We start from the raw sequence: 15,691 nt of genomic DNA, 5'->3' as shown, positions 1-15,691 counted from the left end.
AAACAAGATGAGGGGAGTGGGTGGGAGGAGGGAAATGGGGACAAAAACATGAGAAGGGGTATCAATGTATGTGAAGTAATGCACCTTTTATCTGGGGAATATAAGTGTAACTCTTCTATTAATTACAATAAAAAAAGAAAAAGTAGAACATATAAAAGAAATAGTAGCCATTATATATAGCTAAAGTAATATCATCATGTCTTTATCTTATATATTTGCTTCTTAATTTTTCCTCTAACCTTTAATGAAATGTGTTCATTTCAGAAGTATCTTCAGTGCTAATATAAAAAGATAAATAATTACCATATTTATATATTTGATATATGGCATTGAAAGTACTTACAGAAATACATACACATTTTGAACTACTTTTACTTTATAGACCACACATCAAATAAATGGAACAGATGATTCTTTTTGGTATTTTTTATTATAATGTTTTGAGGGGTTACAGTTACATTCGACAGATGGTAGGTGAATTACTGGAACAGATGATTCTAATGTCTCCTCTAAGTTGTCTGAATCAGTCTCAGAAGAGTCTGAATTGCCATATTATGAGTATTTCTCCATACAAAATATACATCAAATGGAGGGTGAAGGTAGGGCCAACACATTGAAAGGAGGATGAAGTTTGGACAACTAAATATGTCAGAGGTCTTTTATCCTTTTTTTTTTTGACCTGGGACTTGAACTCAGGCTTGAGCTCTGTCCCTGAGCTTCTTTTTGCTTAACACTAGGGTTCTACCACTTAAGCCATAACCCCATTACTGTCTTTTTCTGAGAATCTTATAGGATGTGAGGGACTTATGGACTTTTTTTTTGCCTTGGCTGTCTGTCTTTGAACCACAATGCTCACATCTCAGCCTTCTTAGTAACCAGGATTAGACTGTGAGTAACCAGCCCTTGAATTCTGAGGTCTTTTAGATGACTTACACCACCATTGCTTACCATTGTTATACAATACCAATGTGTTATTGTTGCATTAGGGTCACGAATATGCCTTAGGTTACAGTAGAATGAGGGCTACACAGTCTGCCATACAGAGATGCTCCCCACTGCATCGCTCTCAGTGGGAAATCACTCCTGTGTATTTTTCATTGAGTGCTTCTCCTCTGTGCTTTCCCATTCTCACAGAGGGTCACACCACATACAAATACAGTACTGCAGGAACCTTAGACGCCTCTTACATTTACCATAGCTCTGGAGACCATGGTCAGTTCTGCAAATGCTAATCCCATAATTAGTGCCCACCAGATCTTGAAAGTTTCACTTCCTCTTTCCCTATTTGGCTCCCCTTTATGCTTGCTTCTTGCCTTATTGCACTGGCTAGGAATTCTAATACTATGTTAAAGAGGAGTGGCGAGAGTGGGCATCCTTGTCTCGTTCCTGATTTTAGAGGGAATGGCTTTAGCTTTTCGCCATTAAGTATAATACTAGCTGTGGGTTTGTCATACACAGCCTTTATTATATTGAGGAATGTTCCATGGATTCCTAGTTTCTCCAGAGCTTTTAACGTAAAGGGGTGTTGGATCTTGTCAAATGCCTTTTCTGCATCTCTTTAGACAATCATGTGATTTTTGTCCCTGCTCCTGTTGATGTGTTGAATTATATTAATCGATTTGCGTATGTTGAACCAGCTTTGCCTCCCTGTGATGAAACCTGTTTGATCATAGTGTATAATTTTTTTGATGAGTTGTTGTAGACGGTTGGCCAGTATTTTGTTGAGAAGTTTTGCATCGATGTTCATCAAAGAAATAGGTCTGTGGTTCTCTTTCTTTGATGAATCTCTGTCTGGTTTGGGGATGAGGGTTATACTGGTAAGCTCTTAATATGGTGTGTGTGTGTGTGTGTGTGTGTGTGTGTGTGTGTGTGTGTGCTAAGATTTGAAATCTGAGGCTCAAACATGGCTTTTTGATTATGGTTAGTCTTGTTCCACTTGAGTCAAGCCTCCATTCTCTTGCCTTTTGCTGGTTAACTGAAGATAGTGCTCTCTTGTTGTTACCTGCCCCAGGTGGCTACAAACTCTGATCCCCTGAGCCTTTTAGTATCTAGGAATATAGGGATGAGCCACTGGCATGTCATTTCTTTATTAAGATATATTGGCATGCTGTTTTTTTCTTTATTAAGTTCTGTGCCAAATGTCACAGGGAAGCATATCACTTACAGTTGGGACTACTCAGATAAGACACGGGTGGTAAACACATGGGTAACTTTAGTTATCGTCATCAACATTCTGCCTGATTACTATCATAAATTGGTACTGCATAATTTGAATTTCTGAGCCATAATTTTGGAAACAACTGAGTTACTTACAAACAAGTGGATTCTCTGTCTTAGTTTTATAAATTGTTAGCTATTTCCAGGGTTGATTGTTAATTCTGCACTAATGAAGCATGTTAATTCTGCACTGCTGAAGGAAGACCTTTCTCATGTCCTCTGTTTTGTAAGGTCATCATTTGCGTGCAGTGTGTGTGAATAACAGGTAGTTTCCTGTCCCATCTTCCTGTATTTCTATCTCAATGCCAAGCCCTTTTCTGAACACATGTGAATCCACATCTGCTAGCCATAAATTAATAAACTACCCTAGGCAGCTGGTCCTTTAAAGAATGAGCAAATGTCAGTGCTACAGTTGAAGAACCTTAAGAATGAGTTCCTCCTAAAAGGTCTCCTTCCCTTCCTCACTGCCTCTCCATCCACTACCCACGGGGGATATGCATCTGTCCTCATTGGATATACAGCCTTGGGCTGGGACCCCGCAGCCTTCAGAACCATAAACTTCTCAGAGTCAGGTCTTTTATTATAGCAACAAAAACTAAGACATCTACCATTTCCTCACACTCACACTATTTTCTAGGTCAGGAAATGCAACTGTTTGGAACAAGTAGAGACAATTTTGAAAAATACATACAAGTATAATATTTGATTTTTAACAGACTGTATGAGTTTGAAATATAGCAATCTGATGTCCTCAAATATACTTGAATGTTAACTGCTGAAATTAGTATGTCATTTGCCTTTGGTTTTGAGTTCAGTTTTTGGTGGTGCTGAGGTAGTCTTTACCACACAGCTGTGTCCTCAGCCCACAGCACAGCTTCTTATTATTAAATGCCATTGCACAATATCTCATTGCAATTGAACAATTTGGGAATTCTTCCCTTATGATTTGGGGTGCTGACCAACAGAACTTATTCTTCATTGGGAAAGGCCTGTCTGTTCATTATGAACCACATGTTGGGCCTTACTGATTCTACTTTTGAGTGGAAAAGCAATATTCACTTCTGTGGTCCTAAAACCATTTTGAATCCCTGGCTGAATTGAAATAAGAAAAAGATGACATAACAGATGAGGGATGTGTCTCAATTACATGGCATCACAGGCCGTAATTTGCCATCTGGTACCCATAAACTTGGTTTCACCCAAGTGTTAAAATTGTCACATAGAAGCCAGGAGAGTGGTGTTGGGGTAAAATGCTTGCCTAGCATGCACAAAGCCCGAAAATTGGTTCTTCAGTACCAAATACACAGAAAAGGCCAGACGTGGTGCTGTGGCTCAAGTTGTAGAGTGCTAACATTGAAAAAGCCTAAGGAAATTGTCCAAGCCCTGATTTGAAGCCCCAAGACTGGGAAAAAAATATGAAAAATTGTCACACACACTGGAATGAGTTATAAATATGGATGTTCTGCTTATTCTATTTCTAGTGTTTTATCTGTAAATTTTTCCACAATAATTCAGACTACTATGTATATTGTATGATGAAACTGTATGGTAAGAAAAGTTTTAGTGACTATACCCATGGTGACAATGAGATTCTACCATGTCAGCCAGTCTATTTTTTTTTAAGATAAAAATGAGTTCAATAGCCCGGAAGTCATTAAATATAGACAGTTTTACTGGTAAACTGTTTATATTTTCATTGTTTCACTGAAATATAAAAGTTCCAACATTCACTTTGGTAAAGATGGCATGGTATAAATTTGATTGTGCACGGATGGAAAAAATGAGGTCTGAACATTCAGTAGAATATTTTTCATTTTCTCCATCTCTCCTGTCTCTATTTTAACTGCTGCGCTTTTATGATCCACAGTGCCACCCCTGGAATTTTGCTTATTTAGAGGTAAGAGTATCTCAGAATTTTCTGCCTGGAATGGCTTCAAACCTGGTACAAGTGTGAATTACTGGCACCCACTAATTCTCACTAATGGGAAATATGTTCACAGCCAAGAAATGTATGTAGACAGATTGATGGATGGATAGGAAAACAGAAAGACAGATTTTTCCAACAATTCTTTATTGAAAAAGACACTCAGCCAAGTTCTCTTTTGGGGAAAAATGAACAATGGAGGCCTCAAGTTTGCTTTTACCAGTTCTCCTGGTCACACAGAAAACCCTAGTTCTGCATTGTTATTTTGAGATTATTTTGAGGTTATTTTTGATGTTTGCCTCTAGTGTGGCTAGACAGTGATCCTACATTCTGCTTCCTCCCATAGCTGAGATGATAGGAAGGTGCCACCATGCCCAGGTTTTCTGCTAACATGAAGTTTAACATGAATTTTTTTGCCTATGATGATCCAGAACTACAATCCTCCCAACCTAGCTTTCTACACAGAAGCTACAAGTGTGAGGAAATAAATGCCTGTGTTTAGGATCTCTGTGGTAGTGTTTAATGGCAAAGTTGGATAACTAATATAACAGGGATGCGGAAACATAGCATGGAGAAAGGCTGAGCCAGGGTAAGAGGACTACGAACCAGGTGAGGGACAAAGTGAGAAGACAGCGTGCAGGGAAGGTCAGGGAGCAGGCAACAAGGAACTGTCATGCCCCTTCGCCAACTGAGAGGCCAAGCATCTGATTACCTTTCCACCTCAGGAGAATGAGAGGAGCCGATGTGATGATTATTATTTTTTCTGTGATTATTTCTAATTAGTTGTACAAAGAGGTTTTAACTCAGCCAATGAGTTAATGAGTACACTGCACCTTGATAATTGTCTCCTTCTTCCCCATCTCCCTCAACCCTATGTATCTCCCCTCATTTTACTAGGTTCCAGTTTCATGGAACTGCATTGAAGAGTATTATGCTATCAATCAAATCCTTATGAATTTTATTTACTTATTTAATACCTGAGTTGAATTCACTCACAAAATATGACCCCTTTCTAGATGCTTTGGATACAATGCTTCTGTCGCTGTCCCTGAGGCACTCACTGGAGGAGAAACCAGGCACATGGGCATTAAGTGTTACAGCAGAGGTGTTCACAGGGTCCTGTGGGCACGTAGTGCAAAAGAGGGCCTAAGTCACCACCACCCACATAATGATCATCAGTGACAAAGAACTTTCAGGATCACACACACATACACCAGACCTTGAAAAAGTGCACTCACTGGCCCCTCATGTCTTGCAATCATAGTTACTCAAGAGGCTGAGATCTGAGGGCTATGGTTCAGACAGCCAGGAGAGGCCATGAGACTATTTTCAGAAAATGCTGATAGTAGTACATAGCTCAAGTGATAGGTGTAGCTTTGGGCCAAACAAGCTCAAGGATGGAGCTCTAACCCTGAGATCAAGCCCAAACACACACACACACGTGATCTAGAGGACTAGTGCTGCCCCTGTGGGTAATTTACCAGAAGCAGCTCATCATGTCTCCTCTCTCAGGGATGACATCCAGTGGTTGACAGGATCTAGCTAAACCATCAATGCTCAGTCCTCAGTGAGGATGCCCCTAGACCCTAGCAGACTGGCTGGAGGCACTGGCATTGGGGTTGTGCTGTCCCACCCTCTTCCTCTGGCCTCCGCCCCCACACTCTCGGGCACGCCCACTCTGCACAGGGGAAGGTGGGAGAGGAGGCCTTGGGTTCCTTGGCTGGAAATTGCCTTGATCTGCTCTCTGGTTAGTGGATGCGCTTGGGAGCTTTAGGAAGATGCAGTATTTTCTGTCATGCTGCTCCCTTCAGCGCAAGGTAGGAACAGCCAGGTTCAGTTACTGGGTGGGGGGGGGGAATCCCATGGCCCATAGCCTTCCATATCACACCCAAGGTGCACAAGCCTGCATGGGTCCCAGGGGGCCATGGTAGCCAGGGTACTGCTCTACTATCTGAGCACACACTTGCTTGCTTTCATTCTTTCCTCCTTGATTTTCTTTCCAATTGTTCTCTTTTTTCTTCCTCTTCTTTCTTCTGGTTAATTAGAGATAAGAGTGTCAGCCAATGGATATTCCTGCCAGGGCTGGGTTTGAACCTCCATCCTCAGATCTTAGCCTCGTGCATAGCTAGGATTACAGATATGAGCCACCAGCTCCCAGCCTGTTCATGTTTTGAAACAGTCAATGCTTTTCCTTCTTATGGTTTTAGGTACAGCATATTCAAACATAAAACAAAAGCGATGGTTTGAGGCTCACACATGTAATTCCAGATAGTCAGGATCTGAAGATTGAGGTTCAAAGCCAGCTGGGGGAGAAAAGTCTGAGTTTCAACACTACTTAACCAGCAAAATATGCCAGAATTGAAGATGTGGCTCAAGAGGTAGAATTACAGCCCTGAGTTCAAAAGCTAAGTAGCAGTGCCCAATTCCTAAGTTCAAGCCTCAACACATACTTGTGTGTGTGCACGTAACACTCGCACACAAATGCACACTTACACATACACGGAGAGAAAAGTTACATGTTCAGTAGTACAAAATTAATGCTTTCTTTTGCTGTTTCTTATCACCCTGGGTTAGTGAGACCCATTGTGAATAAAAGACTGAGGTACATTCCTACCAGAACCTCCTCATCCACCCCTCATTCAGCTGCCAGACTGGTATCTTCCAGGCAGGCTGCTGGTATTTGTCCACTTTCTTCTGGAAATCCCAGGAATCCCATCCCTAGCTGGAGACTTGGCAGATGCCTGTACTTCAACAGCCAGCCAGCTACTCTCCCAAATCTCAGGATACAGAGGTTCACTGGGCACTATTCCTGGGTTGGTTTATCATTGTCGAAAAAGAGCAATCTATGCCTAGAGCTCTCCACATCTCAGGATCTGAAATAGCAATAGCAACTGTAAGGATACACAGGAAACAGCTTCTCCTCTTAAAGAAAAATCACTAGCTGTAAGCTACCCAGGACTACACTAACAGTGAGAGGCTGTCTCAAAAGAGCAAAACAAGCCAGAAACCAGAGGTTCATGCCTAGACCTCTGGAACTTTTCATACTCAGATAATAAGAACAAATGTTTTTCCACACTGCTTACATTCATACGGTTTCTCTGGAGTGTATACTTTCGTGTCTTTGAAGATGATAGGGAAGAGCAAATGCTTTCTCACACTGCTTACATTCATAGGGTTTCTTTCCAGTATGAATTTGCTCGTGTTTTCGAAGGCGAGAGGGGAATGCAAAAGTTTTCCCACACTGCACACACGTGCAGCATTTCTCTGCAGTGTGAATTCTTTCATGTTCTTTAAGGGATCTAGAGGAAGAGCATGTTTTCCCACATTGCTTACATCCATGGGGTTTGGGTTTCCCTCTAGCATGAGACTTTTCATGTTTTCGAAGGTCACTAGAAAAAACAAATGTTTTTCCACACTGCTTGCAACCATGGGGTTTCTCTCTAGTGTGAATACTTTCATGTCTTTCAAGGTAGCGAGGAAGAATGAATGTTTTCCCGCACTGCAGACATCTATAGGGCTTCTCTTCAGTGTGAAGTCTTTCATGTCTTCGAAGGGAACAGGAAAATGCAAATGTTTTTCCACATTGCTTACACTCATAGGGTTTCTCTCCAGTGTGAATTCTTTCATGTGCTTTAAGGTAATGAGAGGAAGGGAAGGTTTTCCCACATTGCTTGCATCCATAGGGTTTCTTTCCAGTATGACCTCTTTCATGTCTTCCGAGGGTGCTGCTAGAAACAAATGCTTTCCCACATTGCCTACATTCATAGGGTTTCTCTCCAGTGTGAGTTCTTTCATGTGCTTTAAGACAACTAGAAAAAGGAAAGGTTTTCCCACATTGCTCACATTTATAGGGTTTCTCCATGGGAAGAGTTCTTTTGTGCTCCTGAAGGGTAGTGGAGTTAGGGAAGGGTCTTCTACAATGCAGACATTCACAGCAGGGTTCAACTTCAGTGTCGATTTCTTCATGTCTGTGAAAAACACAAGAATGGCTACAGGAGTTTTCACATTGCATAGCTGCAAATGGATTTTCCTCATGGTGCATTCTATGGCCAGTTTGATCCTGATGGGATTTCCTGCAGGCTCTCCCACATTCTTTATGAGTGGTGGGGATTTTCTCCCATTCATAATTCACAAAGGCTGTCTGTCCTGGGTGAGCTCTGAAAGGCATACCCATGGGGGAAGGAGTAAGGATGGTTTCTCCAAACACATGGGTATTAAAGGGTGCTTCTCCAGGTAGAGTCTTCTTATTCAAAATGCTTTCTGCATCCTGTTGGAAGGCTTCTTCACACTGACTGCCTTGTTCATGTTCATACACTCTCTCTACAAATTGAGTTCTGTGAAAAACAAACACACACACACACACACACAGAAACTGAGAACTGCTTGCAAACTAGTAAACCATTAGAAAGTGTCTCCTGAGCTTTCATGATGTCCTCTAAATGCTCCCAATATTGGCATATTTTTTTAGATTCCTGAATTTTCTAGTTTTGGAGCTCCATTTGTATACAGTTTAAAAGGAATGTTTTCTAGGATAAAATCAATTTCTATCTGTGTGCATTTGTATAGCAGCTTGGTTTAAAAATTTCCTGCCACTCTGCATAGTATTATCTCTGGTTACTGCAATTACCTTACTTCCTCCCTGGGATTTTTGCAGTTAACTTCAGTCTTTTCTTTTTCTTTCTTCTTTTCTAAAATGCAAACATAGAAATCAATGATTTTTCAACAATATAAAAAATATTAAGAATACAACTATCATCATGAATAATGTGATCACAGTATATTTATAATCATATATTCACCCACATGTTCAGTTTTTCATTCCAAATCATGCAGCATCACTCAGGGCAGGAACAGCTCACAGGTTAAGTAAGGCAATATTTACCTAGAGAGGCCAGATTTCTAATGATTTCCCCCATCACATCTCGGTAGAGCTTCCTTTGAGAAAGACTTAGTAAAGCCCATTCTTCCAGGGTAAAATTGATGGCCACATCCTCAACGTTCATAGTCTCCTAAAATATTCCACAAAGAATTCCAAAGCAGGAGTTAAAGTCACAGAAATGAGATGAGTCTCATCTTATTTTTTTTTCAAAAAGGTACCTAATGTTGTCTATATAGTCAATTATTAAATACTCACCAGACATCTTTTCTACATGGTACTTCTCACATAGTACTTTGTTACTTTTTCCTCCCCACAAACCCACAATTCTAGCACTCCTTAAACCTGAGAAAGGAAGAAAGAGCTAAACGGAAAAAATATGATGTAACAGAGGAAGAACAAAAGAACTTTAAATTTGTTTAGATGATATTCTACAAAGTGACTGGCAAAATAGATCAAAGGAGGGGACATGAATCCTTACTAGGATAAAACATAAATTCATTCAGGACACAGTTGATAGCACACAGTAAGAGCAAGTCTACAATCTGACATTTTTGGCAATCTGGTATCTATCGGGAAACATGTACTTCGTTTCTTTGTATCAGAGACATTAATTAAATTGTCTTGAAACAGGAAAGCTAAAAGTAGAACACTTTCCCCTACATAATGGCAAAGGCCTAAAATTTAAAGCATGGAGAGGATGATGTAGCACAATCTGAAGTTCAAGGTCAGCAAGAGCTAAATAATTTGTTTCAGACTCATGTATTTTTGTCAGGGCTTCAACTCACAGCCTGAACACTGTCATGTAGCTTTTTTCCTCAAGGTGAGTGCTCTACCTCATGAACTACAGCACAGCCTCTAGTCATGTTTTGGTTAAGTGGTGAAAGGAGACCCATAAACTTTCCTACTTAGGCTAGCTTTGAACTCTACCCCTTAGATTTCTGCCTTTTGAGTAGATAGGATTGCAGGAATGAGCTAATGGACATCTGGCCTAGCTCCAGACTTATGTCCTAACACTTTTGTTGCAAAGTATTGTAGCCAATAAAACCTTGTCTGTAATAATATTACCCAACACATGGAGTAGTTTAATATGTGTAAACTAAGGCAGACAAAAGAAAATTAGGTGCTGAACATATTAATCCTTCAAAACAAAGGATTAATATGTTCAGCACACTAATGAATGAAACTATATAAAAATACACAAGGAGGGGGCCAGGAGTTTGGCCTAGTGGTAGAGTGCTTGCCTAGTATGCACGAAGACCCGGGTTCAATTCCTCACTACCACGTACATAGAAAAAAGCCAGAAATGGTGGTGAGGCTCAAGTGGTAGAAAAGCTATAGCCAAGGACAGTGCTCAGGCCCTGAGCTCAAGCCGAGGATTGGCAAAATAAATAAATAAAAGAAAAAAAAAACAAATACACAGGAATGACTTGCTAGTCAAGACAATTTTGTACATATAAACAAATTTTCCTGGGACTGACTCACAATCACAAAGTAAAAGGTTATGCATAAATAAAATTGAAAATGATGCACACTTTACTAACTTTATTGGCTAAAATTAAAGATCTGAGCCATTGGCATCGGGACATATGCCACATTTTTTTATGTGGCCAGTCCTGGGGATTGAACTCAGTGCTTGAGTACTGTCCTTGGACTTTTTCAAGGCTACAGCTGTACCACTTCAGCCTAGCACCACTTCAAGTTTTTTTCTATTTAGTGATACCAAGGAATTGAACCTCAGACTTTGTGCATGCTAGATAAGCATTCTACCACTAAGCTAAAGTCCAGGCTCTATATGCCATCTTTTAAAAATGTTATTATTGTAAAGGTGATGTACAGGAGACCATGCTTATATCAGTCAAGGACTAAATACATTTCTTTTTGGACAATGTTATCCCTTGCCTTTTCATCCCAATCCACAAGTTTTAGTTCATTTTCAATATAGTTAAACATACCACTGTTGCATTTATTCACTGTTTGCCTGGTCACTTCTGTTTCTCCTTAACCTGTTAAAGACATATATACACAAAGAAAGAAGATGAAAAGAAAAGAAAGCAACAAGAAAGAAAAAGAATCCCCATTTCCACATGCTGGAGTTCATTTAGATAAGCATTATTTTATATGATTTGATGCACAGAGGCATTGCCCCTTCATGTTCCTCTCCTAAAAATGTCCTCCTTTGGTCTCACTGTGGTAAATGACTGTAGTCCTGTGAAACATGTGCCATCTTTTTAATATCCAGAAAATGTAATGTGGATTTGTTTCTCTCGCATATATATGTGTTTTGAAAAGTCATCTTAAATGGCCCCCACATCAGGACCACCTTAATAAATTAGGAAGCAGGCTGTCTCTAACCTCATACATGTGTGAAACCTACAAAGGCAAAAAAAGATCCTAGGATTTCATCTGGAACAACTTCAGCATTTGCTTTTGGAACTTTCAAGGGTCAAAAGTAAAAGAATAGTGTTCAGTGTGTAATCATAGAGAGATACAATTAAAAATAGAAGGCCAGATGCTACCACCTCATAGCTATAACCAAGCTACCAGGAGGCTGAGATCTGAGGATCACAGTTCAAAGTCAGGCAGGGAAAGAAACTCTGTAAGACTCTATCTCCAATTAATCACCAAAAATGCCTGAAGGGAAGCTATGACTTAAAGAATATCCTTGAGTGGAAAAGCTGAGGTTAAGCTTCACTACTGACAAAATTAAAAAAAAAAAAGTTCTAAGTGGAAAGCCAGGGCTCCAAGACCTATGAAAAGCAGACAGGAGGGCCGGGAGTTTGCCCTACTGGTTAAAGTGCTTGCCTAGCATGCATGAAGACTCGGGTTCGATTCCTCGGTACCACATACATAGAAAAAAGCCAGAAGTGGTGCTGAGGCTCAAGTGGTCGAGCTCTAGCCTTGAGAAAGTCCAAGGACAGTGCTCAGGCCCTGAGCTCAAGCCCAGGACTGGCAAAAAAAAAGAAAAGAAAAGAAAAAGAAAAGCAGACAGGACAAGGGAGAGCATGTACACAGGAATGTGACAGTAGAAACTAAGAGACTGCAGCTCTAGCCCTGGCTGCACAGGAAGTGAGTCTAGAGGCCCCATCCTCATCACAAGGTAATATGGTGGCAGACCTAGTTAATGAAGTGACTTCTATTCGGAGCCTAATTACACTGTTTGGATCTGGCAAGGTAGTGACTCTCCCAGCATGGGACACATGACACATTGGTAAGGATAAGACAATCTATCTTCTCATATTGCAGAAAGCTGAAGAAAGCATTATCTTGGAAGAGGGCCTTCTGTCAAAGACTTAAGTACTTGAAGCTATTGAAAACAGGAGCAATCTCAGTTCCAGGAGTCTTAAGAGACCTCAGCACAGTGTCTGAAGAAGACATGGCTAAAAGGTTTCATGGGGCTAGGGTTAGTAGATCATGCCTAACATCCTAGTTACTCAGGAGACTGACATGTGAGGATTATGTCACAAGTCCAGGATAAACAGGCCAGTCCGTGAGACTCTGATTTTCAATTGACCAGCAAAAATCTGGAAGTGGGGGGAATAAGTGGTAGAGAATCAGCTTTGAGTGAAAAAAAAACAAGGAACATTGCCCTGCATCTAAGACCCCGGATTCGCATTGAAGAAAGGAAGAAAGAAAGGGAGCATGGCCTAGTGGCAGAGTACTTGCCTAGCATGCACGAAGCCCTGGGTTTGATTTCTCATTACCACATAAACAGAAAAAGCCAGAAGTGGTGCTGTGGTTCAAGTGGTAGAGTGTTGGTCTTGAAAAAGCCCAAGGACAGTGCCAGGCCCTGAGTTCAAGCACCAGGACTGGCAAGAAAAAACAGCAAATAAATATTACAGCTGGGAATTTTGCCCAGTTGTTGAGTGCTTGTCTAGCATCCAACAAGGCCCAGGTTCGATTCTGAAGCTCTGTCACAGTGTACATGTACTGTCCAATGGGGAAATGGCTTCCAGAACCAGTAGTAAACACGAACAAGTTTTGACTTGGGTGAGCTGAAAGATCCAATGGGAATAGCTTGGAAGCACCTACTTAAGAGCCTCTTAAGGAGTTGGCAGTTTGACTCTGTGGAAGAGCACTTTCCTAGCAAGTATAAGGCCTTAAGTTTGGTCCTCAGCTCTGAAAAAAAAATATATATATACATATATATATACATTTCTATGTATACTTCTAGATTAAAAAATTAAAGCTAAGTGTTTCCTAGGCAACAAAGAAAAGTGTTTCCATAGTGAAACAGGGGCCAGGTTCTAGGAACTCTGAAAGCTGATAAATGAAAGCAGCTCCAAGATGCTGGACAGTGGTGTGCCTTCTGATCAGTGGACTGGGATCCCTGGAGGAGAATCATCCAAGCCTTTGGAAGGAAGAGAGTCAGCACTCAGGATCTATCTGCTGCTCCTGGGTGCTGGCTGCTAGATGGGACTGAAAGCAATCAGCAACACATATGGCAGCAGGTGGCCCCCTCCCCCTACATGGGTGAGATCTGAGAGAACTGAAACTGCAGGGAGACCACCTGAACCCCTCACTGCTAGAAGTAACAGTGCCAAGGTAATGAAAAGCCCTGGAATGAAGAGATTCACTATAGAATTCTTCCAGACTAAAAGAAGTATCAATAATGTCTCACTAAATGGAAAGAAAGGAACTCTGTCATTCATTCTATGAAGTCACTGTTACTCTAACAAGGAAACAACATAGACACGTTACTTTTCTTTTTTTCCCTTTTTCTTTTGTCTGCCATTCCTAGGGCTTGAACTCAGGACCTGGGCACTGTCTTTGGACAGTTTTTGGTCAGGGCTAGGAATCTGCCACTTAAGCCACAGTACCACTTCTGACTTTTTCTATGTATGTTGCACTGAGGAATTGAACCCAGGGCTTCATGCATGTTAGGCAAGCACTCTACCACTAGAGTGCTGGCTAGACAAGATGTGTTTACAAAGTATAAAGAATGCCTACGTAATTCATCTTTTGGCCAATGTGGATAGAGAGAAAGATTACATTAGAAAGAGAGACCAGAGTGAGCATGGTCTTACATTCACCGACAGTGATACTGCACATGTTAATAATCTCATGCACATTCAGCTTGAAGTAATCAATTATAAGAAATCTGTTTCTTTATTCTATGTTCTCAAGTCCTGAATAAGAAAATCTCTATCTTTCACTCACTTCCTAACAGAAACTTCTGAAATACATATGCAAAACAGTATTTCTTACGTGTGAGATTTCTGTCTTATTTTGCTGACTAGAACAATAGATTGTGTTCACTCTGTCCTTTGGGGCTTTTTAAATAGTTGACTCTCAGATCTGAGTGTTTCAAAATTATTTGTTACATTTATCATCCATTTCTTTTCTCTATGGTTTTCCTTTTCCTTTTCAATTCCTTCAGTAAGTTTTTCTCATGGCTATGATGTTTAAGGCAACTATACAAGAATTGTTGTAACTGTCTATGTTGGAAAGAAACTTAATGTGATTTAGTCTTTTTTTTTTTTGCCAGTTCTGAGCTTGAGCTCAATGACTGAGCACTGTCCTTGGACTTTCTCAAGGCTAGAGTTCTGTCACTTGAGCTTCATCACCACCTCCGGCTTTTTTCTGTGAATGTAGTACTGTGGAATCCAGCCTGGGTCTTCCTGCATGCTAGCCAAGCACTCTACCACTAGGCCAAATTCCCTGCCACTGGTATAGCCTTTTATAGAAGTTAGGACCAGCTATTGTTACATGTAATGTTTCAGTTAAGAATTTGAAATGGGCCGGGAGTTTGGCCTAGTGGTAGAGTGCTTGCCTAGCATGCACGAAGACCCGGGTTCAATTCCTTGGTACCACATACTCAGAAAAAGCCGGAAGTGGTGCTGAGGCTCAAGTGGTAGAGCTCTAGCCTTGAGAAAAATCCAAGGACAGTGCTCAGGCCTGAGCTTAAGGCCAGGACTGGCAAAAAAAAAAATTGAAATGAAGAAAGTGGAAGAAAAGCATGTGATCTGTACCTTCTTTTTTTCTAAAAAGGAAAACAATACAAAACAAAAATGTGAGTCCAGGGCGGGGAGTTTTGCCTAGTGGTAGAGTGCTTGCCTAGCATGCACGAAGACCCAGGTTCAATTCCTCGGTACCATATACATAGAAAAAAAGCCAGAAGTGGTACTGAGGCTCAAGTGGTAGAGCTCTAGCCTTGAGAAAGTCCAAGGACAGTGCTCAGGCCCTGAGTCCAAGTTCCAACTGCCAAAAAAAAAAAAAAAACAACCAATAATGTGAGTCCATTTTAGAAATTTCATGGTAGTTGAGTTTGACATGTTATGTATATAGAAACAGGACTAATAATCTATATAAGTAAATTATTGAGAAAAAGAATCTGTTTATCCTTACAATTTTGTCTTTCTTTCTCCCATTTCTCCTTCAAAGTTGGCATCAAGAGACAAAGTGGTTCAGTGTTCTAACTTAGGCTTTCTGATTATTGGTTCCTGCTTGCTAACCCCTTTTTTCTTCTTAACCCTTCATTCTGGAAACATGTTCTGTATATGTTACAATTCTAGGTTCATTCAACACCCACAAACATCCTCACACACCTGGTGGAAATTAAGGTTTGACTGTTTTCTATCTAAAAGGAAAGATATTTGAGGTGAATAAAAACAGTCAGTCCACTGAAGTTTGGTGGGTTCCAAAAGAGTCATGGATGAGAACTATAAGTATGA

At 40.6% G+C, this 15,691-nt stretch overlaps 1 protein-coding gene and 1 pseudogene across 1 annotated transcript; both read right to left on the bottom strand.

The window, feature by feature from the left end:
• Window positions 1-6,248: 6,248 nt before the first annotated feature.
• LOC150039885 (zinc finger protein 627-like) lies at window positions 6,249-9,145 on the bottom strand. Its single transcript, XM_090327527.1, has 4 exons — window positions 9,024-9,145; window positions 8,769-8,829; window positions 7,985-8,475; window positions 6,249-7,014 (listed from the first exon to the last, which is right to left on the bottom strand). The coding sequence occupies exons 1-4, from the start codon at window positions 9,142-9,144 to the stop codon at window positions 6,935-6,937; spliced, it is 753 nt and encodes a 250-aa protein (XP_090183653.1). The 5' UTR covers window position 9,145; the 3' UTR covers window positions 6,249-6,934.
• Window positions 7,187-7,976, bottom strand: LOC150039886 (uncharacterized; annotated as a pseudogene).
• Window positions 9,146-15,691: the final 6,546 nt, after the last annotated feature.

Source organism: Megascapheus bottae, unplaced genomic scaffold, assembly GCF_031878675.1.
Source record: "Megascapheus bottae isolate mThoBot1 unplaced genomic scaffold, mThoBot2.hap1 HAP1_SCAFFOLD_403, whole genome shotgun sequence".
In the NCBI taxonomy this organism is placed as follows: Eukaryota; Metazoa; Chordata; class Mammalia; order Rodentia; family Geomyidae; genus Megascapheus; species Megascapheus bottae.
Note: the sequence above shows the minus strand (reverse complement) of the source record. Positions and strands in the feature narration are given on the sequence as shown.